Source organism: Brassica rapa, chromosome A10, assembly GCF_000309985.2.
Source record: "Brassica rapa cultivar Chiifu-401-42 chromosome A10, CAAS_Brap_v3.01, whole genome shotgun sequence".
NCBI lineage: Eukaryota > Viridiplantae > Streptophyta > Magnoliopsida > Brassicales > Brassicaceae > Brassica > Brassica rapa.
In genome coordinates, this window is record NC_024804.2 from 18224607 (window position 1) to 18250253 (window position 25647).

At 37.2% G+C, this 25647-nt stretch overlaps 6 protein-coding genes across 8 annotated transcripts; 2 read left to right on the forward strand and 4 right to left on the reverse strand.

The window, feature by feature from the left end:
* The first annotated feature begins 1524 nt into the window (after positions 1-1524).
* LOC103846857 (probable mediator of RNA polymerase II transcription subunit 26c) lies at positions 1525-4042 on the forward strand. Of its 2 annotated transcripts, XR_628723.3 has the most exons (8): positions 1525-2461; positions 2533-2601; positions 2668-2756; positions 2824-2938; positions 3014-3178; positions 3266-3344; positions 3427-3680; positions 3906-4042. XR_628723.3 is itself a non-coding variant. In XM_009123866.3 (7 exons), exons 1-7 carry the CDS (start codon positions 2078-2080, stop codon positions 3540-3542), a joined length of 1017 nt encoding a protein of 338 aa, XP_009122114.1. In that variant the 5' UTR covers positions 1525-2077; the 3' UTR covers positions 3543-3789. The 2 variants fall into 2 exon arrangements, 1 of the variants encoding a protein (XP_009122114.1); XM_009123866.3 differs by lacking the exon at positions 3906-4042 and having other exon boundaries at positions 3427-3789.
* Positions 4043-6433: 2391 nt separating this feature from the next.
* LOC103846858 lies at positions 6434-9425 on the reverse strand. Its single transcript, XM_009123867.3, has 3 exons — positions 8990-9425; positions 7588-8914; positions 6434-7487 (listed from the first exon to the last, which is right to left on the reverse strand). Exons 1-3 carry the CDS (start codon positions 9372-9374, stop codon positions 6641-6643), a joined length of 2559 nt encoding a protein of 852 aa, XP_009122115.1. The 5' UTR covers positions 9375-9425; the 3' UTR covers positions 6434-6640.
* Positions 9426-9489: 64 nt separating this feature from the next.
* On the forward strand, positions 9490-10636 carry LOC103846859 (protein BOLA2). Its single transcript, XM_009123869.3, has 3 exons — positions 9490-9660; positions 10145-10167; positions 10265-10636. The coding sequence occupies exons 1-3, from the start codon at positions 9601-9603 to the stop codon at positions 10458-10460; spliced, it is 279 nt and encodes a 92-aa protein (XP_009122117.1). The 5' UTR covers positions 9490-9600; the 3' UTR covers positions 10461-10636.
* A 656-nt stretch (positions 10637-11292) lies between these two features.
* On the reverse strand, positions 11293-13564 carry LOC103846860 (actin-7). 2 transcript variants are annotated; one of them, XM_033282511.1, is made up of 5 exons: positions 13375-13564; positions 12888-12958; positions 12406-12799; positions 11704-12317; positions 11293-11611 (listed from the first exon to the last, which is right to left on the reverse strand). In XM_033282511.1, exons 2-5 carry the CDS (start codon positions 12945-12947, stop codon positions 11546-11548), a joined length of 1134 nt encoding a protein of 377 aa, XP_033138402.1. In that variant the 5' UTR covers positions 12948-12958; positions 13375-13564; the 3' UTR covers positions 11293-11545. The 2 variants fall into 2 exon arrangements, with proteins under 2 accessions (XP_033138402.1, XP_033138403.1); XM_033282512.1 differs by having other exon boundaries at positions 12888-12953; positions 13375-13536.
* A 3098-nt stretch (positions 13565-16662) lies between these two features.
* On the reverse strand, positions 16663-19334 carry LOC103846861 (protein IDA-LIKE 3). The gene has a single exon (XM_033282514.1). It carries the CDS (start codon positions 18005-18007, stop codon positions 17696-17698), a length of 312 nt encoding a protein of 103 aa, XP_033138405.1. The 5' UTR covers positions 18008-19334; the 3' UTR covers positions 16663-17695.
* Positions 19335-19506: 172 nt separating this feature from the next.
* On the reverse strand, positions 19507-25643 carry LOC117125733 (alpha-L-arabinofuranosidase 2). Its single transcript, XM_033282509.1, has 20 exons — positions 25429-25643; positions 25272-25352; positions 24168-25065; positions 23039-23253; positions 22816-22870; positions 22523-22725; positions 22328-22449; positions 22083-22236; positions 21938-22007; positions 21620-21765; positions 21485-21530; positions 21350-21402; positions 21089-21239; positions 20881-20999; positions 20733-20804; positions 20468-20574; positions 20312-20368; positions 20033-20222; positions 19793-19939; positions 19507-19718 (listed from the first exon to the last, which is right to left on the reverse strand). Exons 4-20 carry the CDS (start codon positions 23243-23245, stop codon positions 19629-19631), a joined length of 1989 nt encoding a protein of 662 aa, XP_033138400.1. The 5' UTR covers positions 23246-23253; positions 24168-25065; positions 25272-25352; positions 25429-25643; the 3' UTR covers positions 19507-19628.
* Between the last annotated feature and the right edge of the window lie 4 nt (positions 25644-25647).

Genomic DNA, 25647 nt, shown 5'->3' on the forward strand with positions numbered 1-25647 from the left:
TTGATCGGTTTTTAAGAAAAATAAAATAATTTGTAGTAAATTTCTTGGATGCTTACGTAAATGTTAAAAGAGTTTTAAAGGCAACAGGAAACTACGACGTTGTTGCTAAGAAATCTCTCTTTCCCTATCATGCTTTTCACTACAATTCGCAAGCTAGTCCCTTTATTTTTTACTTTATTCAACAAATCGCCACCTCATTTTCTACAATTATTTTTTCAATCATAGATGTGATTGGGTTATATAAATTTACTATTGATTTTTTATCTTAAAATTGTAATATAAATATACCTTTTTTTCTTTCAATAAGCAATAATATATGTTTTTATAAACTGAATAATCAATATATTTTGCATGAAATATAGATATGTCGCAACAGTAATAAGTAATTGAGCTATCTTTAACATATAGTAGCTCATTGGCAACCATGTTATCTTAGCAGGGGTTTAGAATGTAATATTTATAAAGTTATGTGACATGGCTTTGATTTCGGCAATATGTTGGGGGGGGGGGGGGGGGGGGTTGTGGTTAATGCTTAGCCTTAAACAGCAAATGAAGTATCAGGTATACTTGGTTCATCGGCTGTGATGCTTATTTAGGACAATCGCAAATCTTTACCGTCTGATGATGGAAATATAGAAGAATTCTACGACTAGGAGCATCTCCAACTCCACTTCATATTTTACTCTAAAATTGAAAAAATGAAATGGGAAATGGAGTGATGAACAAAAAAATAAAAGCATTACTTTATAAATGGAGTAATCCTTTTATTTTTTATTCATTACTCTATTTCCCACTCCATTTTCTCAATTTTGTAGTAAAATATGGAGTGGGATTGGAGATGCATTAAGAACACGATTGTTTTTTTTTTTTTGCAGCTAACGCGATTGTTTCTTAAGTCTTAACTAATAAGAAAATTGTTTGTCAAAAAAAAGAAAGAAAACTAATAAGAAAAGTGAAAGCCAATAGAATATCCAAACTATCCTTTCAGTGGGCCCCTACCTACTTTGACTTTTTTTCCGGTTACAAAACGCGTGTCTCTACACCTTGGTTGGTAAGCTTTTTCTTTCCGCTGACTTGCTCTTATATATTAGTATCAGTATTGTAATACTATATTGTTATTTAACGAATTAGAAACACCTGAAATTTTATGGGCCTATAGTCTATATAAAATTTTCTTTTTATAAATTTATAAATTTAATTTATTTTTTAAAAAAAATTAGGAATCTATAACAAATAGTTCACTGAAAATCTATATTGTTATTTTTTTTTTTTTTTTTTTTTTGATCAAGAATAAAATCACATTCAAACAGATGAAACCATCCTTTTTAGCAATTGTTTTCAAAAACCGGACCAGTCCAACCGGGAATCGTTAGATTCACTTTGTAGGGCCCGCCCATTAACTAAAGCATGTAAAACATTTATTTGGTTTCAGCATCCGTTTTGTCTCCACTTACTTTGGGCCTAACATAGGCCCAGTAACCAAAGTGTGAACATCGTGTTGTTATTTTTTTAATTTTCCGTTTTCTCTTCCAAAAGTAAACGCCATTATTGATAACTTCTCTCTCTCTCCATAAGCTGTTCATCTCCCCCAACCACAACAAACCAACTAGCTTTGCTTTGGTCTCTGTCCAGAACAAGAGCATCCTGATTAAAGCTAACCCCCTTTCGTTTTTCTTTTAAATTTTCCAATTGGTTTTGTCTGAAAGAATATTTTACCGGAAAGCAAAAAAAAAAAGAGAAAACTTGGAGAAGAATGAGAGAAAAGGAATAAACAAATTCTAAAGCCTCAAATTTGGAATATTCCCATTTCTCTCATCTTCCTTTCTTCCTTATTGCTTTGTGACCTCTGTTTCATTTTTTTCTTTCTTTCAATCTCTCTGTTCCTCTGTAACAGTAAAGCTTCATCAAAATCTCGAAAGCCTCTCCCTTTGATCTGTTTATTTTAATCTGATTCTCATTACTTTCTCAATCGAATTTGAATCTTTATTGGATTTTTTTAGATCTGGTGCTGTAATAACAAATCAGCTGCTCTGTTTTTTTTTTTGTTTAAAGTTTCAAAATTTGGGAGCGTGTTTTAATGGATTTGGATGATTTCCGGACGGTTATGGACAACGCCGGCGTCGATGTTTGGACATTCATCGACACTGCGATCCTCGTGGCTTCGCTTGACTACGGTCACGAGCTGAAGCAGAGGAGAGACAACATCGTCGAGCGTCTCTACGCCACCTCCATGGCGAACAAGTGTAGAAACTGCGACTATGGCGGCGGCGGGGGAACCGTTGTGGAAGATAGGGCTAATGGGAGGGTTCACGAGGAGGAGACGGAGGAGGAAGAAGAAGTAAGAGAGAAAACAGTTAATGGTGATGACGAAGAGGACGATGAGGATCCGTTTGCTGGTTTGTTTGATGATGAGCAGAAGAGTATTCTTGAAATCAAGGAGAAGCTTGAAGAACCTAATCTGGTATAATCTCAATATTGATTCTTTTTTGTGTATTTAAAAAAAAAGGATTTTAATTAGTTTGGTGGTTTCAGACAGAAGAAGCTTTGGTGGAGTTGCTTCAGAATCTGGAAGATATGGAGATTACATTCCAAGCTCTTCAGGTTGAGATCAAATTCTAATACAAACACTATTGTTTCTGAACTTATCTTTTGTTTGGTCAATTTTAGGAAACTGATATTGGGAGGTATGTGAATAGAGATCGAGTTCGGAAGCATCCATCCAACGAAGTTCGGAGATTAGCTAAACAACTTGTCAAGTAAACTTTTTTTCTCATATTCATTAGTAAAACCACTCTTTGATTTCTAATTTTTCTCTCTTTGCAGAAAATGGAAAGAGACAGTGGACGAATGGGTCAAATTCAACCAGCCTGGTGATCTCCATCCTCCGAGTTTAATAGCTGATGAGGACTCACCGCAGCAGAGAGCTGTCCACCAACAAGTAAAAACCAAAAACCCTTTTTGTTTTATTGGTTTTATCATTGAGTTTCTTCAACTCTTGTTCTTCTGTGTGCAGGTTCCTGACTTTGGGTATTCACCAGTTCCTCAAGCAAGTAAGCATAGTAACATCACTAAGCCAGAGAGGAAGCCTAGACCTGTTGCTCCTCCTCCTCCTAGGAGAGAATCTCCTTCTCCTGCTAAACCTTCTCGTCCTGCTCCTTCTCAACAACAACCCATTCAGGTACATTTTGCCAAACAAGGATCTTAGTTATCGGTGTTCAAGTCTTCTTAATGGTTAATGTCAGTTTGGTTTTTGGGGGAATTGCAGAGGGAGAAGGAGCATAAAGAAATTGATTTTGACTCGGCTCGGAAAAGACTACAACAAAACTACAGACATGCGGAGAATGGTTTAGTTTAAAAATCTCTACTAAGTTAATAGATTGTTTTGTGAACTGAACTGACTTTGGGTTGGTTATGTTTTGAATGCAGCTAAAAAGCAAAGGACTATACAGGTGATGGACATTCATGAGATCCCTAAACCCAAGAAAGGTGGATTTTTCCCAAGAAAAGGTGGGAGTTCTCAGGGAGGTGGTAGACACTGGTAGACTAAATGAAGAAGGTGATGAAGAGAGTTGAGTGAAACGAGTTAGTAGAGGAATGTAAAAGACAGAGAACAAAGCTCTGTTTTTTGAGACAGGCACAAGAGGTCTAAAAGTATGTTTCAAGTATTTGGAATTAAGTTGGTGGGTACACTTGTTTTCCATTTTGTTATTATATTTTTTATTTGCTGATTAAGAACATAATTTTGTTGGATTTTATGAATAATATATTCTGAAATTCAAGTTTACCATATTTGTGTGTTTACACAATGATGCTTGTATCTAGTTATTTTCTTAAGAATTGATTCTCTTGCTTGATGCCAATTTATATCTAAATAACTGACATTTTTATTGTTCATTTTTGTGCAGATTCACAGTTTGCTGGAGTTTTTTTTTATTCAGTTGCTGTCAATGTAAATAAATGTCTAATAAACGGGTCAATGTAAAGTGAGGATTGTAATCTTTGTTGAGCTTATCTTTTAGTTTTTTTTTTTTTTCTCTGGATATTTATTAAAGAGATCAAAGCCCAACTGGGCAAAGCCCGAAAACAAACAAAACACAAAGCCCAGACAAACGGGCCAATATTAAACAAACTTTTTGGGCCCAAAACCCAGAAAGAAGAACCGTCGAGGAAGCAAAGCAATATCCGTCCACCACGTGTACGATCGACGAACGATTCTGAGAACACGCGTCAAGAGAGAGTCTTCACCTCCTCCGGAAGAGCCACGCCGAAGCTCTGCCATCGGCGGAGACAAATCAGTGAAAGACCAACTGAACAGTCTTCACAGAAGGCCAAGACGCAACCGGATCATCACTTCAGGAAAGATAACCGTCGTCTACAATCAATCTAATCACTGCGACAGAGGATCAAATCGAGAGTCGGTGGTAGATCGAAGAACAGGAAGCAACAATCAAACGAAACCGGAAGAACTCCGGTGAAGAGCCGGCGAAGACGATGAAATAGAATCATCTCTTCCCGGAAACAGAGCCGGCGAAGCTGATGCTGAGCGAGCCACCGCTACCCGAAAACAGAGCCGACGAAGACGATGTGATAGAATCATCTCTTCCCGGAGACAAAAACCGGCGAAACTGGTGCTAAACGAGCCACCGCTACTCGGAAACAGAGCCGACCGACCACCGAAGGAGAAGGTGCGTCGCCGAAAACGAAAAAACCAGATAGAAATCTCTCAGAACTCTATTCCTTGTGAAAGATCTAATTAGAGAACAAGGACGATAGAGAGAAACCTCTCTGAAAGAGAGGAGAGAGACTTTAGTCTGCTTATCTTTTAGTTTGAGTGTTGTAAAAAATTGTTTTAGATTTAATAAACGGAAACATAACAACAAAGAAACGTTTTTCATTTTCGTTTTGTCTTTATGCTATATAGCCTTGAGACCCGCCGTGATGAATGAGACACATTTTTGTTATGTTTCAGACCGAGTCATTGTGGATAGGCATGAGCTGTATTCTTTAACTATGCTTTATATCATTTATACGCGGGATTGATACTAACTAATATTCGCATACTTTAAGGGAACAAGACAAAATTACGATTAATTAATTAGATCAATCTCTTTTGTTTATCTATGTCCACTGAGAAGACTCACGTGGCAAAAGATAATCCACCATGCAACTCCACATGGACGCCACAATTTCATTTAAAACTTTAATAGATTAAGTACTAATTTTAATCAGGGTTTCGTTGACGTGTTTGAACACCTTTTTTTTTTTTTTTTTGCCATCTGTGTATAATTAATAAGAGCCAAAGAGCCAAAGACAAAACCCGTACCAAAAAACAACACGAAGCCCAAACCAGAAACAAAAGAAAACAAAAAAACACAAGCAAAACAAGCCCAACAAGGGCATCCGAAAAGTTAAGACGCCCAATAACACGCGTCAGAAGATTAGCGGGAGAGAAACACATGTTTTTATCTCTGCCAACGGAGACCACGTGTCGCTAAAGCCTTCACCTCATCACCGCTTCACGAAACAACGGCGGATAACTAAACCGACGGTTTACCGGAATCCGCCATACCACACCGGAAAGACACCGAAACCTCGAACCTCCACCGTCTTCATCGACTTAGAAGACCACCGGAAACTACCACGAATCTGACCCCGACCACCGAAGAAAGCCTCCAACGACTGTATTGGAGGATTTGGGGAATCAAACAGCTACAGCATATGCGGAGAGCGTCAATCGATCTAAATCGAGAGCTCATCCAAACGATTTCATTAACCAACCCCAAGATCTTCGCTTCTGCAACCACAAACTCAATCGTGATTAATCATCCAAACGGGCTCCAACTAAACAGCCCAACGAGAATCAATCGACAGTTGAAACAAGACAACCGACGATGATCATGCAACCCAGGAAACCTCGGTAGAGAGCTAGCGACACCGCCAAAGCTACACCACCAGATACCACCGCCGGATAGCTTCACCAAACGAGAGCGCAAAACCACCGGAATCTAAGCCGGCTACACAACGTCAGAGAGACCGTCGTATACCAGAGTCGTTGTTTCTTCACCGGCGGAACCACCGCGACACTCTCTCCCTAAAAGTTCTAGAGAGGGAAGAGAGAGTCTACTCTCCTTATGTTTCTAAAAAATTTATATTCTAATTTTTTTCTCATATTTTAATAAAACACATTAAATTTACATAAATTTTTGTGTTTATTTTTTTTTACAATTTTAAACCAATAAAAAAATCAATTAATACAATTAAATTTTTTAAAATTTGTAATTAGTTAATAAAACATACATTGAAAATATAAAGATTGAATCTTTTAGAAATAAAATTTTTCTCTATAATATGTATCTTTAAAGAACGGATGGAATATTTATCAATATTATATACTTCATGGATACCACGTGATATTTAAATTAAGAAAATAGAAAATATAAACCACCAATTAATGCAAGCAACTGTATATTAGATAATGGAATCTTCATAGACACTAAACTACATTTTGAACTTTAAAGTTTGTATCAATATGACCTTATTCCCCTTAACAGGGTTCGGTTTACCATAGACCAAATCTCAAACCGGCTTTAGACAAAACTAAATTTCCCGGGAGATTCTTCACTAACAAACACTCTTGTACTCACTGGACTTCTGAATCTTTAACAAAAGAATATGTCTTTGAAGGCTTTGGCTTCCTAACGTTGTTCACGATCTTCCTCTCCTCTGGTTTATCCATCTTAACCTCCCCATTGCTTTTGTAATAAGAATCCAGAATCTGCAATAACGAGCTATCTTTATCATTTTCACTCATCACATGCTTCTTCTTCCTCGGGATGTCTCTCTCTGAACCAGAATCTTCATCATCCGAGAGAGATGGTTCATACACTGAAAGCTTTCTGGTCGTCTTGTCATTACTCGTTGCATCAGAAACCGGACCTAGTTCCTCGAATGACGAGTCTGAGTCATCTTCTTTTGTAGTAGACTTACCACTTGCTGAAGGAAGAACGTATCCAGATGATATTCTCACTCCAGGTATCACTTGAATCAGCGACTGTAGATTCTTGTAACCGAGCTTCTCAACAGCTAGATGGTACCCGTACTCCTCCAAAAAGTCTTTCCTGAAACGAATCAAGTTGTACCCTTCAGGGCTTTTCTCTGTCATCTTCTTTATCAGCTTCTCACAATCAACAAGGGCGTTGCTTTTGCAACCAACAGAGACTCCAGCATGAGCGACGTTCTTGAACTTTTTCTCACCGTCTTGAGATTTTGCACAATCCGAGATTATTGAGATCAAACCGTTTGAAGCATGACCGTGGTGGCTAGAGCTAGAGTCTTTGATGACGCTGAATGGTGGGGAAGAAGAGGGGTTTTCTTCAATCCATTTCTTATGAGATATCAATAAGGTAACTAAATGAAGCATGGTTGACTCATCGAGCTGTTTAAGGCACAATGGCCCTTCCCTCTGCAGATTTTTAGCTATCATTTCCCTAAAAGGTTGAAAAAGAACATAATGTTAGCCAAATACTTTTATTCCCTGAAAGACAACAATGGCTAATGCAAGAACCAAAATGAAGAAAGTGTAAGAACCTTGTTCTTGAGTGAGAAACAATGATGAAGCCTCTTGGAGAATGAATGAAAGATTCAACATCATCCCAGGAAGACTCGTTTGCGAAAATGTCATGTACTTGGACCAGCTTCTGATTCCCACTCGAGTCTGTGTCTCTTCCCCAGAACTTGAAACTCTTCAGAAGCCGACTGAAAAAGCCTGGACTTGCATTTTTAACACTATTGCCTACTTCATCAGTTCTTGATTTCACATCCTCTACAGATTCACCGACAAAAGAAGGTGAGATTTGGGACGAGGAATCAGTTCCCTGACTCGATGATCTCAAGTCCTTATCCTCAGCCTTGACATCATTAACAACCCTTTCGTCCTTGTCTCCACTTTTGTTTTCTGTCATACGCTCCGATTCCATCTCAGGTGAACCAGACCATACTCTTTTCAGCTTCTGAAAAAACCCATCTTCTACGGAATCTTCACTTCCCGTTATAACAGGGACTTGATTCGTCTCCACAGGTTTCTCATCTGCCTTAACGTCCTTCTGCTTAACCAGAACAGAATCTTGAGAACTCTCTGTCGCTTTCTCCTTGACATTTTTATCATTCTCCAGCTTCTTTCCAAGCGAGACATCTCTTCCTCTTCTTTCACCACCAACTTCTCCATCAGTCATTAACTTCGGAGTTGAAGCATTAACAGACACCTTCTCTTTAATCTCCTCATCAACAGCAGAACTTGAATCAACCCGCTTAGGAATCGCCTTTTCATTAACACAACGAACAACAAACAAACCATCACTCCCTCTACTAACCTGAAACACATCAGGCATGGACTGCAGAAACCGAGCAAAAGACTTATACCCATAAAACTCTTTATCTAACACCACATTACTCTTAACTAACTCACCACGCAGCTCAGAAACAGAAACCCCCTTGGGATACAACCTCAATACCACACGAATCTTCTCAACAACTTCTTTAGGAACAATACGAGCTTCTTCATCAGTAGTAGTTGCAAAGGGATCAAGAAGAGGAACTCTATAGTGACCATACCAAGAGTTATAAGGACCATCAGGAGGCTGATTAAAATACTTAACATTAACATTAACATTAACATTATCTCCTTTAACCAAACCCTCCCAATCCCACATTATCGAAGCTGCACTACACAAAACACCAGGAGCTGACGTGGCTTTACTAGCTAACAGAACGTTGTAGTTACTCATCCTCAACCTATGCAACACGCTCGCGAACCCCTCGTCGGTGGAGATCAGAAACACGTGAGCTGGAGGTGGATTCTGAGAGATCCAGCACATCAGATCCGTAATTAAAGACCTATCTGCACTGTTCTTCCCACCTGAATCATTTTTTTTTTTTTAATTATTATGATATTACAATTACTAGAAAGATTAATCAACAAATAGACAAAAACCTTGAGGGACGTGGGTGAGGGTGATTCCGGTGGAGGAGAGAGCTTCTTGGTTCGATCGGGGGAGGTTGAGGACGTCTCCGAAGGCTGTGATCGTGACGGGACCTTTGATTCCGCTGCCTCTGATGGCGGAGGTGATGGATTGGGATAGCTTGAAGGCGTTGGCGGTCGCCGGGAGGTTGCATTTGTCGAAGTCCCACCAGACGGCGACTCTGACGGAACGGGAGTCTTCGTCGTGGTGGTGGCGCCGAGAGGAGGAGGAAGAGAGGGTGGATCCGGAGGGGGAGGTAGTTGTGGTGGTGGAAAATGAATTGGTGATTGATCGACGGGGAGGGAGGAGAGAGAGACGGAAGAGGAGGGATTTTGACGGTAGAGATCGAAATCTCATGGTCGGAGGAGTGAATAGAGGTCGCGGAGGGGTTTAGGAGTGAGGGAGACGATGCTTAAACCCTATTTTCTATCCGTCGTTAACCAAAATCGAATCCCAATTGAAACTTAAACCGAACTTAACCGAATTTAAACTAAACCGTTATTATTCTAATTTGATATGATTGTAATTAGGGTTGTGAGACATTCATTGTTATCGGAGCGATAGAAAGAGAGAGAGAGAGAGGATGGTGACGAAGGAACAGGTGGAAGCTTCGCTGACTTCGAAACTCAAGCCTATTCATCTCGTTAGTTTTCTTCTTCTTCTTCCAGTTTTTGATATCTTGATTGGTTCTTCTTTCAGTTGTATATATGTTTCTGCTTTTTTCTATAAACTTGAAATAATTGGATCAAAAGGATGTTCGTAGTTCTATGTTGTCTCTGGGTTTTTTTAATTTATTATGTATTGTAGTCTCAGCATCTGGAGATGGTTTATGCTATGAAACATAAGATACAAAAAAAAACGTGTTTGTTTGCGTAGTTAGGAGTGATTTGATATGAACTTAGATTCTGACAATGGAGAGTGTTATGTATGAGAAAATTAGGAGCTGAGTGTTTTTTTTTTGTATGTGGTTACTTGTTTGTGAATTCGAGCTCAGAACCAAATGAATTATTCTTTGCATTACAACTTTTGAAGATTCAAGTTGAGAGTATTAATATGTGTGAACTGTGAAGGTTTATCTTCTTTTGAAGTTTCTTTACTGACATTATCTCATTTTATTGTTGTACCAGGAAGTCAATGACATATCTGGAGGGTGAGTACAGGATTCCAAGCATCAAATATCTTTAAATCTCTAGCTTTTCGCATAATCTCTTGTTCTTAATCTTAAGCTAAATCGTTTTCTTTTGCAGTTGCGGTTCGAGTTTTGAAGTCGAGGTTGTCTCTGAACAATTCGAAGGGAAGAGATTGCTGGAGAGGCACCGTATGGTGAATGCTGCACTTGAAGAAGAAATGCAGGAGATTCATGCTCTTTCTATTAAGAAAGCTCAGACCCCACAACAATGGAAACCTTCACAAGACTCTGCTACTCAAGCTAAAGACGCTTGAAACTCTGTTTTTAAGGTTTTGTGAGAAAAGAACAAGAGCATGACTATGTTTGATACTTTTCGTGGTTACTTGCAAATCTACAAGACTATTTTTATGCGAGTTTCAGTTTAATTTCTTGTAAAACGGTTTCAATTGGGCTCAGATCAGTTTAATAGTACTATTGGACATCCATAACTTTGAGTTTATGAATTAGCATACACTATTACACTATCTACTTTGGCACAAAGCCCATTGGTGAGGAAGACATCAGGCTCTTTTGAAATTTCGATAGGCAGTACAAAGGTGTAACATTGAAGTTGGAGATTATAGAGAAAGTCTATGATTGTCAGGCAACTACTCGATTTTGTGTGTGTGTGTATATGAGTTGTTCAATCGATTTTATGTCAAAGTATCGATTAAAGTTGTTGGGTGATTTGGTTGGACCGACCATTTCAAGTATTTCAAATGGTGGGGTCAAATTAATTATAACTCTGTAGAAAGACAAACAGATTGCGATGTATTAGACATTTGTGATTTGGAAAGGAATTATATATGGAAAAATCCAAAAGCGTAACCAATAATATACGCTTTTACACCAATAAAACGATGGCTAAACTAGTCTCCAAACGTAGCAGTCGGGGTTGAAAAGACATTACCAAAGTTGACAGGAGGACGGTGCTTACACATTCAATCCAACGTGAACTTTCACATTCAATCCAACGTGAACTTTCGTTGTGGGTTTTTTTTTTTTGGAACGCGAACTTTCGTTATGGTTTAAATGACAAATTGATACAAAAATTTGTGTCGCACACAAATAAAAGTGTTCTCAATGACGAATAAGAAAATCAAAACATCGACCAAATAGAATATGATATTTTTTTTGCTTAATAAGGACAAAAAAACCAGAATCATCACAAAGCATCCTAAAGAGAAAATAATAAACAGAGGTAAAACTAAAAGTACACAGAGACTTGAGAGAAGGTTTTTAAAAGAGACCCAAGAAAACAACAACCACATAACAACAGATAGTTTCACTTCCCATCTCCAACTTAGGGGAAACAGATTTGTAAACAACACTCAACACCACGAACGAGACAAGAAACCACTTAGAAGCATTTCCTGTGGACAATCGACGGACCAGACTCATCGTATTCTCCCTTCGAGATCCACATCTGTTTCACACACACACACACACACAAAGCAAAACATGTTTCAGTATCAAGTCTTTTTAAAAAAGAGGTACAATCGTTTTGTTTTTGTTTACCTGTTGGAAAGTGCTGAGGGATGCAAGGATAGATCCTCCAATCCAGACACTGTATTTCCTCTCAGGCGGTGCGACTACCTTGATCTTCATGCTGCTTGGCGCGAGCGCCGTGATCTCTTTGCTCATACGGTCAGCGATTCCTGGGAACATGGTTGAACCACCACTGAGGACGATGTTTCCATATAGATCCTTCCTGATATCCACGTCACACTTCATGATGGAGTTGTAAGTTGTTTCGTGGATTCCAGGGGCTTCCATTCCGATGAGCGACGGCTGGAAGAGTACTTCAGGGCAACGGAATCTCTCAGCTCCGATGGTGATGACTTGCCCATCAGGTAGCTCGTAGTTCTTCTCCACTGAAGAGCTGCTCTTAGCTGTCTCGAGCTCTTGCTCGAAGTCAAGAGCGACGTAAGCAAGTTTCTCTTTAATGTCACGGACAATTTCTCGCTCGGCAGTAGTGGTGAACATGTAACCTCTCTCGGTGAGAATCTTCATTAGAGAATCTGTGAGATCACGACCCGCGAGATCCAGACGAAGGATAGCATGAGGAAGAGCATAACCCTCGTAGATTGGCACAGTGTGAGACACACCATCACCAGAGTCAAGCACAATACCTATACAAAACATCAAACGAGACAAAATTAAGCAATTACAATAAGAGTGAGGTATTCAAATTCACAGGTTTAAAAGTCGAACACTAACCAGTAGTACGCCCACTGGCGTAAAGAGAAAGAACGGCCTGAATAGCAACATACATGGCAGGGACATTGAACGTCTCGAACATGATCTGAGTCATCTTTTCTCTGTTGGCTTTAGGGTTAAGAGGCGCCTCAGTGAGAAGAACCGGGTGCTCCTCAGGGGCAACACGGAGCTCGTTGTAGAAAGTGTGATGCCAGATCTTTTCCATGTCATCCCAGTTGCTCACAATACCATGCTCGATCGGATACTTGAGAGTGAGAATACCTCTCTTGGACTGAGCTTCATCGCCAACGTAAGCATCTTTCTGACCCATCCCAACCATGACACCAGTGTGCCTGGGACGACCAACGATACTTGGGAACACAGCCCTGGGAGCATCGTCACCAGCAAAACCAGCCTGTGTATATAATATAAAATCATAATTAGATTTTACACAAGTACAACAAAAGACACTTAGCTATATAAACAAAATCTTCGTAACTCACCTTCACCATTCCAGTTCCATTGTCACAGACAAGGGGCTGAATGTCCTCACCATCGGCCATCTCTCACTTAGCTACAGATAATGAAACTGAGTCAATCAAATAAGCTCATGACGTAAATGCTATTCCCTATGAGCTGATTCGTTACGTAAACAACAACAACAACAACAACACAGAATATTCACGATTGATCAAATCAAGCATGGAGTTTAGTGAAACTTCATAGATCTCAAACTTAGAACAGTCGAAGTTCACTGATAAACATCGAAGCACGAAATCATTTCAGAAATTCACAGATCTAACGCATAAACCCTAAGAAACCAACGATTGATTAAGATAGATCCAGCTAACATCGATTGAATCAACATCAAACATAGATATCAACAACTTTCTCATAAAACTCAACGCATGCTTGACAGATCTAGCAAATCAGCAATAACCAAAAGGAAATCGATCGATGAATGGAACAAAAAGGTAGATCTGAGATCACCTTAGACGAAGAAGATGATAGACGATTCGAGAAGCAGCGATAGAGAGAGATGAAGCAGAGAAACAACAGTAGCGGCCAGCAGCTCGTGAGTAAAGTGAAACGAGTATACATGTGCGAATATATAGCTAGGATTTTCCCTTTTTTCATTTCTTTATTTACTTTTATTATTTATTCTCGAATTTAAATTAAGTAAAAAGAAGCTATGCTGACCTGGCTTGACGCTTGTTTTAGCTCACCGACGCCTGTACGGCACCCGTTAGATTGTTTAAACTTTTGATCTCAGCCGTTGGTTTACGATTCACTTCAAATAAATTAACCCGCGAGCCGTGCCTGATCATCGCGGCTTGGCTAGGCTCAGCTGTTGTGGTTCGGATCGGACAGTGTTCAAATTTTATTCTCGATGATTGTAAAACCTTAGCAATTATTTAAATTTAAATATTGCTGACAAACAGACCTATGTGTTTTTTTTTCCCGTGACTGTTTTTGAATATCTATCGAATTTAAAATTTGTATCATATATGTTATTTTATTGAGCATTCGTCTTTGAATAGTATTGTATCACAAAATGTGGCATGAAGCCAAGCTATAAATAAAGAGAGGTGCCAAAATATGATGGAAGCTTTTTACAAGTGTTGCCTTTGAATGTTGAATAGTATGTGAGAAGGCAAGGGTCACACACATTGTATATTTTATGAGCAATTTGTAAGCAGTATAGTCTCACAATATGTTCTTTCTACATATACTATTTGGTAGACATGTCCAAAATTAAATTAGTTCAATATTCCAAATTCTAATCAGCTTTTGGAATCGTTTAATTTACAAGAAAACTAATCTTTTTGAAAATAAAGTTCATGCCCCATGTTGGAAGCATGTTCTAAGTGTTTATATACACTTTGCCAATTAAAAAAAAAAGCTGGAAAGTGGTATCGTTTGGTAGGATGCTTAAATAATCAAAATAGTTTTTGGGAGTTTTCTGATTTATGATTCCACATCTAATTTCTTTACATTTTTGTCAAATAACATCAAACAAAATATATAATTTCTAACTGTTTTGAAAGCACATATGTTTTGAAAGTATTTTACCAAAAAAAAAAAAAAAAAAAAACTGTTTTGAAAGCACAGATGTAAAAAGGTAAATTCATAGGGAAGCCAAAGCCATCATCATTTTGTAAGTTGTATTCCAAGGAAAGATAAATTGAGCGACCATTCTTCCCACTTCCACGTTTACAGTGGTTGCAAATTTTGAATTGCATCTTATTCTTATCCGTATTTAAACATGAAAATATCATATACTCGAATCAATCTTTCTTTTCTATGGGAAACAAATAGGTGACTTCATTTCCTTGGGTACATCAAAACAAACGGGCCGAATTATAATGGACTCAAAGAATATCAATAACATAATTGGGCTTAGATATGTAGTAACATTAAGACCCAATTGCCCATCTATCTTCGCGGACTATCTCATGTTTTTGTCCAAATTGATATATGCCAACACGTATAGCTATTTGCTCCTATTTTGTGTCCAAGTGGTTTAACTAGATAATAGATCTTTTAGATCTTTTATGACCTGGCTTGAATTCAAAGTTTAGAAATACAGTCTCAGTTCAACAATCCACGCTTCTTAGCAAAAAAAGAAGTTCAACTATCCATGCTGAAAATATGATATGATCTAACGAAATATACCTTGTGTCTGTATATATTTATTAGAGCATGATTAATGGAAAGTTCTTAGAACGGGGTTCTTAGCGGAATATAAGAAACCGTCTCTTAACATTTAACTAAAAAAATTAAGAGCCGGTTTTTAAATATCTAAGAACCTTCCATTAATTATGATCTTATGATTTTCATTATCTGATCGTGGTACCGTTGTTTTGTTTGTTTGTTTAAGCTAATTGTAGTTAGGTCTTTATTTATGGTAATGGAGGTTGTCAGAATTTTGACGGTGACTCATGCATGTATCATATAGTTATATCGTTAGGGACTTTCACATGATATCAAAGAGGTAGATCAAATATATTTCAACTCGGAGATATAGTATAATCATAAATAAGTTATGTACGTGAATATTTATATTTGTTTCCGAGTATAACTCGTTTCTTTTTACTGAATAAGTTTTAGACGAGATAGAGCACCAATTTGAAAGCGTAATCAACCAACATCAAAACATATATCATATATGGATACCAGCTAGGCAGCTATATGTCGATATATTCTAAAAAACAATGTATAATACAATCCGTATGTAGCATAGGATCAATTGAATCACTAATCAAAATATCGAGATTTTGGTACGAATATGTTTGTCGATGCGTGCATATGGATAGGTTATCCGATTTGTAGGTATTATGTAACAATAATTCCCGTTAATATATATGATTCGAAATAATAGAGACCCTCCCTCTCCAGGCGGGGTTCACCGCACGTGTACGTAAACGTGGACAGGGGTACACACGAACGCGTCAACACATCACATGCTGCATATCCATCATAATCTATAGACTCTAGCATTTGTCACATCGATCGTGTGAGCCCATTTTGCTTATTAATTTATTCACTGGCACACGCATGCTTTGATTAATACAACATTGCTGCAGGTCACCAAGTTATAGTATCTAAACTAAACTCAATATTACAACAAGACATCCAATACCAAACAAAAGATACAAGCCATGTACTAGTAAGTACTGATTATATACATTCTTTGTGGTGAGACCAGGGCAGTGAGTCACTGACGTTATGTAAGGGGAAAAAGTTCCATTTTGAGTAATCTTTTGTTTAATATCTGACAAATTCTATTACCGTTTGTGGACTTTTTTTTTTTACTTTTAAGTTTTAACTAATCTATATCCCACGCCTAAATAAATGTAAATGATCTAAACTAAAGTCGTAATCGAGAGACAAGAAATTAAAGTTGAGTCAAGGGACCTTAATGTTCATGAAAAGTATATATCATCACATGGAAGTCCAATAAAGTTATCCCAAAGTTTGAATAATAAACAAGTGAATATAATTGATTGTTTAATTTTTTGCAGAACAATGCACGAACCCAATAACAGTTCACTAACCCAAAAAAACGTTCAAAGAATATCTAAAAATCTTAGGAGATATCACATCAAATCCTCCAATTAGAATCTGGATCCGTTGCTCCATCGCATTCACAACGACTCCTCAATGACATTATTCGCTACAACTAAACAAAGAGGATAGTTCCAAAGTAATCAATTATGTATATATAAGTCCAATCTTAATCACACGTTTTACTTTTAATTGCTATATACTGTTAGCAACTGACCATTCTTTGACGCACGAACACAGATTACTAGTGCTCGTCAAAAAGTCTATAGTATTCTTGTTTTCTTGACATAAGAAACCATTTTATTACTTAAATAGTTAAATTTAAAGTAGTTCGGCGGACAACACTTGAATAGAATAAACAACCAAACAAAAAATCATATGAAAAGATCAAACAATTCTAACTAAGGCCAACAATTTCACCATATCCCCCAAAAAATATAGGATATCACGAAGTCATGGAATCTCTTTTCATTTCTTTTATCTTCTTCACCTCTGTCAAAAAAATCGGCGCCTGAGGTTCTTTTATCATATTTATTAAGTCTTTGCAATTTGTCATAAAATCTTAACATGTCGAATGATGAAACATGTTGTCAATTGTTCATCTTAACGCTTCTAGCTCCGAATCTGAATGCAAAACAGATTTAAATTCCAATTTATACTTGTATGCAGTGTATAAATAGATTACACAACGTACTGTATTTACTTTCTATCGATCCTTTTCTAATTGCTTAAAACTCTTATAATATTTTCAAATATATATATGGAATTGAGATTTACAATTCTATATGTGATATACAATTGAGATTTAATTTGTTAGATTTCCAAAATTATCAATCGTAATAGTATACAAAGTTATCCTACTTACTAAGTCGGTGATTGTACGTAACCTATATTGAATGTGACATGATACAGTATCATCATCATCATTCGGATTAATTGACGACTAGGACATTGTATCCGAGTCTTATGAGAACGAACTTTCCTTATAGGAAGATCCAAAGGAGTAATAATTGTTTATTTAGACAAAGACCCTTATGTCTCCTCCTTTATACTTACGTACGTGCAATAATTCAATGGATTTAACAAACTCCAATATTAAAAACAAAAAAAAAAGATGATCTTCCCACAGCATTTCCCAGAAATAAATCAAATTAATATTCTATTTACATCAGTTTAGACCAAAATTAAACCACAAAACTTACAGAAATAAAAAGGGAGAATGATTAATAAAATATTTTGAACTTCAAGGAGAAGGAGTCCCAGTAGTACTACTTAAACCGATGTCATTGTGTTTTCTTGAAGGACCAGAAGCTGGAACCGGAAACTGACGTGGCAAGAACCCCAAAAACTGTACATTTTTGTGATCTTGTACTTGACGATTGTGATGAGGATGAGGGGGTGAAACTACGTCGGGTTGTTTAGGTGGTGAACTCGTGTTGAACATGTTCGTGGTTCTAGCTCCATTGCAGCAACTCAAAATAACAAGAAGAAGACCGAGACTAAGGATTGTTCTCCTGAGTTGGTTGGTTCTTGATCTGCGGGTTCGAGAAGACATCTGATGAACTAAAGATTGGAGGAGACGATGAGAGAAAACGAGAGCGAGAGAGAGAGTGGGAAAATATTTTTGTTTGTTTGAATGGTTTTTAGGTAGAATTATTTAATATTTAAAGGCGTTTTTTTTGTTTGTTGATGGGTGATGCAATGAAGGAGGCTGTGAATTGTTGACAGCAAGAAATATGGGCACATCAAGAGAGAGATAGAATGTGACTGAAAGATGTTGATTTGTGGTTCTATTCGTATGTTTTTTATTTACTTATGGTTCAATTCGTATGGTTCTTTTCTTCTTATTTCGTACGTGTGTTTCTTTTTATGTAAGGAAACTACAGAACCTAATTCCAAACTAAGCATGTTTTCCGTAGTCAAGTAAGAAAGCTTACTAGTCTGAACAGACTATTAGGTTTAGCGTTACTTATAGCTGTCTTTAATTGGGGTTAACTGGTAATTATCACATAGTTCTTAGATTTCTAATTTTCTTTTAATGAGTATTGTCATTGTTGTTTGCTTTTTTATATACGTCAATAAGTAATATATTATCATATAAGCGAAATGAAAAAGGAATAGGCGACAAAGAGAGAAGAAAATGACATTAGAAATAATTAGTGGTGGGTCAAGGCAAAGCTTTTTCACTTCATATTGTCCAAAAAATTATATTCATTTGCTTTAGTCCAATATTGTATGTAAACGATCTCTAACGATTAGTTGAGCTAGCCAACGAGGCATTAGCATAGATACCTCTCTTATGTAGAATTATAGATTGACATTTTACAACCAAATAAGTTTGAGTTAGAACATGACTTGACTGTAACTCAATACAACTACTATACCACAAGACACGGAACAAGCAATATACATTACTATACATTTCTGCCACAAAATATCATCATCAACTGTTTACCTAATGAACATTGGTCCTCAATATAATCTACGCAAAGCCCATAGGTTTTACCAAATAATGCAAACCTAATGAGTTGTATCCTCTTTTGCGGCATAAATATTTAAGTGGAATTGCCTTTATTACCGACAAGATGGTAGAAGAGCAGAAGGAAACTGAAAATAGAAGGCAACAACAGTAGTTATGTCAGAAGAATCAAGAAATAAAAAAAGCTTGTCCTATTCAAGTTTTTTTTTGGTAAAACTGTCCTATTCAAGTTTCTAAGCATTACTGTATCAACACTGTCTAATTCTACTATTACAACCCGCAACGTTCACGCGTTTTCTTCAATGCATCGCTCTCATTGAAGTTTTTTCTTTGTTGGTATGTCTACCCTGAGCTCCATGTATGTAACCAATTGAAATTCTATATAATTAGTGTTGTTGACGCAGGTCGGGCCAGAACATTTTAAATCTACCCATATAAACATCCACTTTTTCCTTGGTTCAGTTAAACCAAATCAACGTTTGTTATTTTTAGTTATTTAAATCAAATTTGTAATGGGCTGAATTAAATTTGTTTTTTTTTTTTGTTGTTGAGAGTTTTTAGATTACCTGCAGATAGATAATGGAAATTTATAATGTGTGGAATCAAATAGAATGTAACGTCATATTATTGATATGTAATCATATCATTCACGCACTCATTGTTGTATAAAACTTAGAGTCTACAACGTCTAGTGACACTAAATGTCGAATAATGAAAAGGAGTAGGGAGGAAGAACAAAAGTCAAGTTCCCCTCGGGCATTACCCCTAAGCTTTCTTGTGGCGTAATCTGCAGGAAACCAATAAGAAAAAATTGGTTTAGTAATTAAACGAATATGAGGCCGGTACTGCAACCAGTCTTACCATCTCTGGGTTGGAGAAGGAGTTCTCATCCATCACACTGGCAGATGTAAGTACTTTCTTCTTTTTTGCAGAAGCTTTCGTGTTGCTCGAGTCCAATCCAGTCATCTTTACCTTCAGCTCTACTGTCACGTTTGCAAAGTTAACAGCCTGCAAATATATATATATGGATATCAACCCACAACATTCATTTTTCAAACTCAAAATCTGTAAAATAATCACACTTGAGAAACAACACAAAACCTTAATCTGTATGTAATCAGAGCCATTGCTTTGGAAGGATATGGCAGATGCTTCAACATAAGAAGAGTTTCCCTCCATAGTAGAGCTGAGAAGAGTTGCTCCACTTGACTCTGTGAAGAATTGTTGGACCCAATAGCTTGGTGTTCCATACAAATGAGACGAGTTGAAAACTATAGCATCTGGCAACCACCTGATAAATAAATAAAAACAAAGCAAAACGTCTTTGATGATTTCTGACTAAACCATTCAATGTAACTAAAGTGAGAGAGATACACATACCTTCTGTCGTTTGTGTTAACGAAGAGAGGTGCATAGCTTACCATTCCTACAACATCACTGCAAACAAAAAACAAGGAGAGTAAATGTAAAAAAAAACTTTTGTTATGTGGTGGTCTAAACCGGAGAAAGACGAGAAAAAGTTGTGTAAGAAAAAACCTGTTCTTTTCCAAACCAAGGAGGAAACCTGCTTCACCAAGAGCGGCTAGAAGGTTTCCCTTATTAGCATCTGTTTCGCTCTTCGCAGCGTATTCACTAACGAAAGCCTGTGAACCAAACAAATGTTCAAAGCTTCATCAATAAGATATGCAGAGGCTATGAGGAGATGCTTAGTGTCTTTTAATTTCTAAAAACACTAAGCACATGATGCGTTCATTGTAAAAAGAAGTTTTTGTTGCATGAAAATATGAAGTCTTTTTATCACCTTTGGACCATCACGCGATGTATTGTCAAACTTATGGGACATGGAAAACAACTCCTTGGAAGGTTTATAAACCTGAAACAAGAAAAAGGAGATGCATAAACACAGTTTGATTGGCAATCATAAACGTTTGTCTGTGTATGTTTTTTACGTGAAAATCATAGTAATCAGCTGGGTGATCGAGTGGTTGAGACGATCCATCGCAGTTGGAGATGATTTTGATGTCCGGATAGGCTTTCTTGATAGCATTATAGAACACAAGGTAGTTTCCTGAACAAAAATAAAATTGTCTATCTAATTTAGTATATGAACAACGCTCATTTATCTTCATTAGGTACACAAGGTTAAAAAAAAAAAACCTTTGTAGTATGTGTATTTCTGCAAACAATCTTCATTCCCGACCGCAACATATTTAAGGTCAAAAGGCGTTGGATGTCCCATTGCAGCTCGAACTGATCCCCATGTTGAATTAGCATCACCACGAGCAAACTCAATACCATCTAGCGCTTCCTGAAACCAAACAAAATAGAAAGAGATCACATTTTTAGTTTTGTCACTGCCTCACTAGTGAACCACAATCACTCTCTTAAACTTAAAAAGAAAGAGTTTCATGAGAATACTTGAACAAACGGCATGATACGTGCGGTTTCAACTTGATCATTATGACTCATTCCTGCAACAGTTTCAAAGAGGTTAATACATGTAGTAGTGAAAGTAAGAAGAAGTGTTAAAGATATAGTTAACTGAAGAGTTACCACTGTTAAGCACCCATATTGGAGCTGCACCGAGATCTTCAGCCAGCTGCAATAATATTTTGCTTAGAAAAATTAAACTTAGGTGAATGATTCAACACTTAAATATGGTTACAGAAAAGGTAAGAATATTTTTACTTGGAAGAACTCAAACTGACCAAGACCATCATCTGTCCAGTAGTTCCAAACATCACCAAAGTGGCCAGGCCTCTCTTCCCAAGCTCCCACGGTTTCTTTCCAGTGGAATGCGTTGCTTAACGAATCACCCTCCACATAACAACCACCTAACTCAAGAAAATACTTTATAAGTATTTTAGCTTATTTCACAAAAAAAAAAAATCATAAAAAAGACTCGCAAAAATATTAATAAGTCTTTTAGCTTATTTCATCTAATTAATTCATATATTACTAAAGATAACATGAAGTGAAATGGTGTTTTTGCAATTTAGAGATTACCAGGGAAACGGATGAAACGAGGTTTTAGATCAACCATCATTTGGAAAAGATCATTCCTAAAACCATGTCCCTGTGACCGAACCAAAAAAATGAATTAGTAGCTTGATTACTCTAGGCTGTTTCTCAAAGAAGTAAACAAACCTACCTTATAAGTATCCACAGGCATGGCTGAGACTTGATCAAACCAGATTGAACCATTTTTGGTAGTTGTCAATTGAAGCCTTGCGCCATCATCTGTTCCATTTGCCTCCAAAAGCATTTCCTTCTTTGTCCATTTTGAAACCTCAGAAGCCAAAGCTCTGCAAGAAGTAAAAAAAAATGATAAACAAACCAGTCTTGAAAAAATACTAGGAAACTATTAAAACAAGACTTTGAAAGTTTCGCTCTTACATAATCTGCTCTGATGCAAGAGTTAGTGATCCATTCGAGCTTGTCAAAGACACAGACACATCGATGTCCCCAGTGGAACGCACATAAAGGGTCACTTTGTATTTCTTTCCTTCTTCAATGTTCTACAAAAAAAAATGGAAGTGAATAGAAATTTTATATTTATCATCAGAGAAAATAGCAAAGTATGAAACGTACCATGCCCCAGTAACCCGGGTTATAAACCCCGACTCCTTCTGATGGACAACCACTGCTGTTACAAAACACTTCCATTCTAAGTGCAATTTTGTTGCGCTCAAAACATGAAGAGCGGTCTGTAACTACAGATATGGTTGATTCATCTCCAATAATGGACCAAGGCCAGATACTGGAAGGAATGATTTGTCCACCAGCTTCAAATCCTGGAGCAAAAGATTTAACAATGAGTTTAGTTTTGTTATTTTCACCATTCTTTTTTCATGAAAAATGTTACAGGAAATTCAGACAAAAACCTCTGTTGCTAACAAGTTCAGCCCACAGTCCACCTGCTCCAGCATGATTGATTTCCTGTCAAGAATTACTTGAGATTTAGTTTTATAAAGAGTTACATTGATACTTAAAGCATCAAACTATGTAAAAAAATACAAGAAAATCAGAGTAAGTCCAAGATTCGTTTGAATATAATTTTTGGTGACAGCATAAAAAAGCCAGAAAAGTCATGAAACTGTGTTAAACCTCAAAGAAGATCCCAAAAAGGGTTTCAGGAATGGGTCGTCCTGTGGCGTTGGAAGCTTCTACTTGCAGTGTCACATAATGTTTTTCGTTGTCTTCTCGAGCATCAACACGACGAAAATGCTCGTAAGCAGCATAAGAGCCAAGGAGAAATAATATCAGGCAAATACTTGTCAGAAACGTCAGAGAACACCACTTCCTGTCCATCATCGCCAAATCTGATCAAAGGAAAGACATTACAGGGTTAATTTATATATCAATAAAAAATATTTCTTTGAACTTCAGAGAACGACTTAGTAACTACATACACACTATTTTGGAAAGAAAACAAAATGCACATGGTATCCTATGCTTTTTCACTCCGATTACGGGAAATAACCATTCAATACAAATTAAACAAAATTATTAAATACTTAAAAGGAATTCAATAATTAATCTAAAAACGGAGAAAAGAACATAAAATGACGAGGATTTCACATTTCACTACTTATTAGCACTTCACCTAACTTAACACATTTGCATGATAATACTGAAATTAGAGGAGACGTGAACGCAGAAGTCTTTTGCCGATTTCGACTATAAAGTAAACCAAGAAGTTCAGAGCATTGAAGAGAAATCGAAACTTTTGTCCTCCATTGCAAGTTTCTTAAGTAATGGTTCTTAAAAAAAAATTACACAACTCAAACAATTACCATCTGTACAATATACTTTCATTCATGGTGCTAAGAGCATGATTAACCCTAGAAACCCATTAGGTTTCTTAATGACTATTTAAGTATTAAATTTTAGTTAAAAACTTTAGTTAAGAATCACCTAATTTTCTTGCTTCAATGGAAGTTTCTTAATGAAGAGTTCTTAAAAAAAAAAAAAAATTAAAAAGATGAATTGTAATCAAGTTTCAGGCAATGTACACACAAGAAGAGACAGAGAAAGATCATAGATGAGAGTTTTGTGACATCATACTGTGTCGAAATTGTAAAAGAAAGGAACTGAATCCTTTAGAATCTGTGAACCAATGAACTGAAATTAACTTTATAGTGTATGGTAACCCTCTGCAACAAACTTGATAAGACTAGAACAACAACATGAAAGTTATGTAGCTGCCGATAAAGCAAAGGGGTTTTAAACTTACTTCCTGGAAAGCCTTGGACTGACTGTTACAAGAAGCAAAGGCCATGTTGGCAACAGGGGGCGCAGCAGAAGCCGAGCCCATGCTGTTGGCAACATGGGGCGCAGAAGCAGGGGCAGCAGCCTCAGAAACAACGGTTTCATGCTTAATGATTCAGTGAAACACAAAACAAAGAAAAAAACCCTAATAATTACATATCAATGAAAAATTAACACGATGGATTATTAAAGGAATCAGAAAATGAAATTCATACCAGTTTGAAGAGGCGGGGTACGTGGTGGTGCAGGGCGAAGGATGATAGTTCACTCGAATCAGCCGAGCTTAACGCTCGACTTCACCAAACCTACCATCTTTGGATCCATGAGCACATATGCTTACCGGAAAGCTAGAAAAAGAGGCGGCGAGATGGCAACAACACGTGGAGGCCAAAGGAGCCGTTGATGACTGAGGGAAGGGAAGCAAGCAACTGGTGAGAGACATAGTAGCTCGTCGGTTTGGATCCGACGAAGATCACGACAAGCCGTGAGAAAGAAAAAAAAGATTAGTTACAAAAAAAAAGAAAAAAAAGATTAAATGTGATGCTGACACGTGGTTGAAAAACCACTCTAAGGATTGATCACCAAAATCATTAATTAAGAATCGGTAACAAAGTTTTTATTTATTTATGATTTAATTATATCAGTCATTTAGTTTAAAAACCCCCTTAAAGATTGCCGATAATCATGGTCTAAAACTTTAAGACTACCGAGTCATAGAGAGCTTACCGGGTGGAAGTTCAGAGCATTGATAGAATAGATCTCATTCCCATCTCTATGATATTTGAATGTGAAGTTCTTGTTCTGCTGAGAATCATCCAGATGATGAACACCAACTCGCACTTCAGTTGAACAGTTTCTGTGATCTAGATAAGATGCAACTGATGAAACAACTTCCAACATTACTATACTTAATTTGTTATTAGAATAACCAACTTAAACTTCTCAAGGACAAAACATTTTGTATAATTATAAGCGCGTGAGAGCAATATGCAATGTTAGCATCAGCAAATAATCCCGTGCCATTGAATTAACCAAAACACAATCGAAAAAGATATATAAGAAGACATACCAAAAATCCTTGCTGATCAGGGAAGGCAGTAACACACCTCGTCTGGTACTTCAGTGGTGACACGATTCTTTTGAACTCATTCTGCAGTTTACCAAATTAATAAAAAGTTCAATGAGTCACGGGACTTGTTCAGTTGTTCTTCGTATGATAGACTTACATGCTTATTCAATTGACTGATCATGTATCAATCTCACGAAGTTCGTCGCCTCTGAGAGAGAGAGAGAGAGAGAGAGAGAGAGAGAGAGAGAGAACCAAACCCAGAAACGAAACCTCAGCTCTCTCCTCTCCGATTTTTTTGTTCCTCTCTCGCCTTGACACGTGTTCCTAAGGGGCGGGCCTTCCAGCCCTTACCCAAGACTCGCCTCTTGGGCTTCTC

Coding starts and splice junctions, on each gene's coding strand:
- LOC103846858 (XM_009123867.3), bottom strand. CDS start 9,374: ATGAGATTTCGATCTCTACCGTCAAAATCCCTCCTCTTCCGTCTCTCT. Junction 8,915..8,989: donor CCTCACCCACGTCCCTCAAG/GTTTTTGTCTAT, acceptor AAAATGATTCAG/GTGGGAAGAACAGTGCAGAT. Junction 7,488..7,587: donor GTTTCTCACTCAAGAACAAG/GTTCTTACACTT, acceptor TCAACCTTTTAG/GGAAATGATAGCTAAAAATC.
- LOC103846857 (XM_009123866.3), top strand. CDS start 2,078: ATGGATTTGGATGATTTCCGGACGGTTATGGACAACGCCGGCGTCGAT. Junction 2,757..2,823: donor TTAGCTAAACAACTTGTCAA/GTAAACTTTTTT, acceptor CTCTCTTTGCAG/AAAATGGAAAGAGACAGTGG. Junction 2,939..3,013: donor AGAGAGCTGTCCACCAACAA/GTAAAAACCAAA, acceptor TTCTGTGTGCAG/GTTCCTGACTTTGGGTATTC.
- LOC117125733 (XM_033282509.1), bottom strand. CDS start 23,245: ATGATGGACAGGAAGTGGTGTTCTCTGACGTTTCTGACAAGTATTTGC. Junction 22,237..22,327: donor CTTGCATCAGAGCAGATTAT/GTAAGAGCGAAA, acceptor TACTTCTTGCAG/AGCTTTGGCTTCTGAGGTTT. Junction 19,940..20,032: donor CTGATTACATACAGATTAAG/GTTTTGTGTTGT, acceptor ATATATTTGCAG/GCTGTTAACTTTGCAAACGT.
- LOC103846861 (XM_033282514.1), bottom strand. CDS start 18,007: ATGTCTTCTCGAACCCGCAGATCAAGAACCAACCAACTCAGGAGAACA.
- LOC103846859 (XM_009123869.3), top strand. CDS start 9,601: ATGGTGACGAAGGAACAGGTGGAAGCTTCGCTGACTTCGAAACTCAAG. Junction 9,661..10,144: donor AACTCAAGCCTATTCATCTC/GTTAGTTTTCTT, acceptor TTGTTGTACCAG/GAAGTCAATGACATATCTGG. Junction 10,168..10,264: donor GTCAATGACATATCTGGAGG/GTGAGTACAGGA, acceptor TTTCTTTTGCAG/TTGCGGTTCGAGTTTTGAAG.
- LOC103846860 (XM_033282511.1), bottom strand. CDS start 12,947: ATGGCCGATGGTGAGGACATTCAGCCCCTTGTCTGTGACAATGGAACT. Junction 12,800..12,887: donor ATGGAACTGGAATGGTGAAG/GTGAGTTACGAA, acceptor TTATATACACAG/GCTGGTTTTGCTGGTGACGA. Junction 11,612..11,703: donor CCCTCAGCACTTTCCAACAG/GTAAACAAAAAC, acceptor TGTGTGAAACAG/ATGTGGATCTCGAAGGGAGA.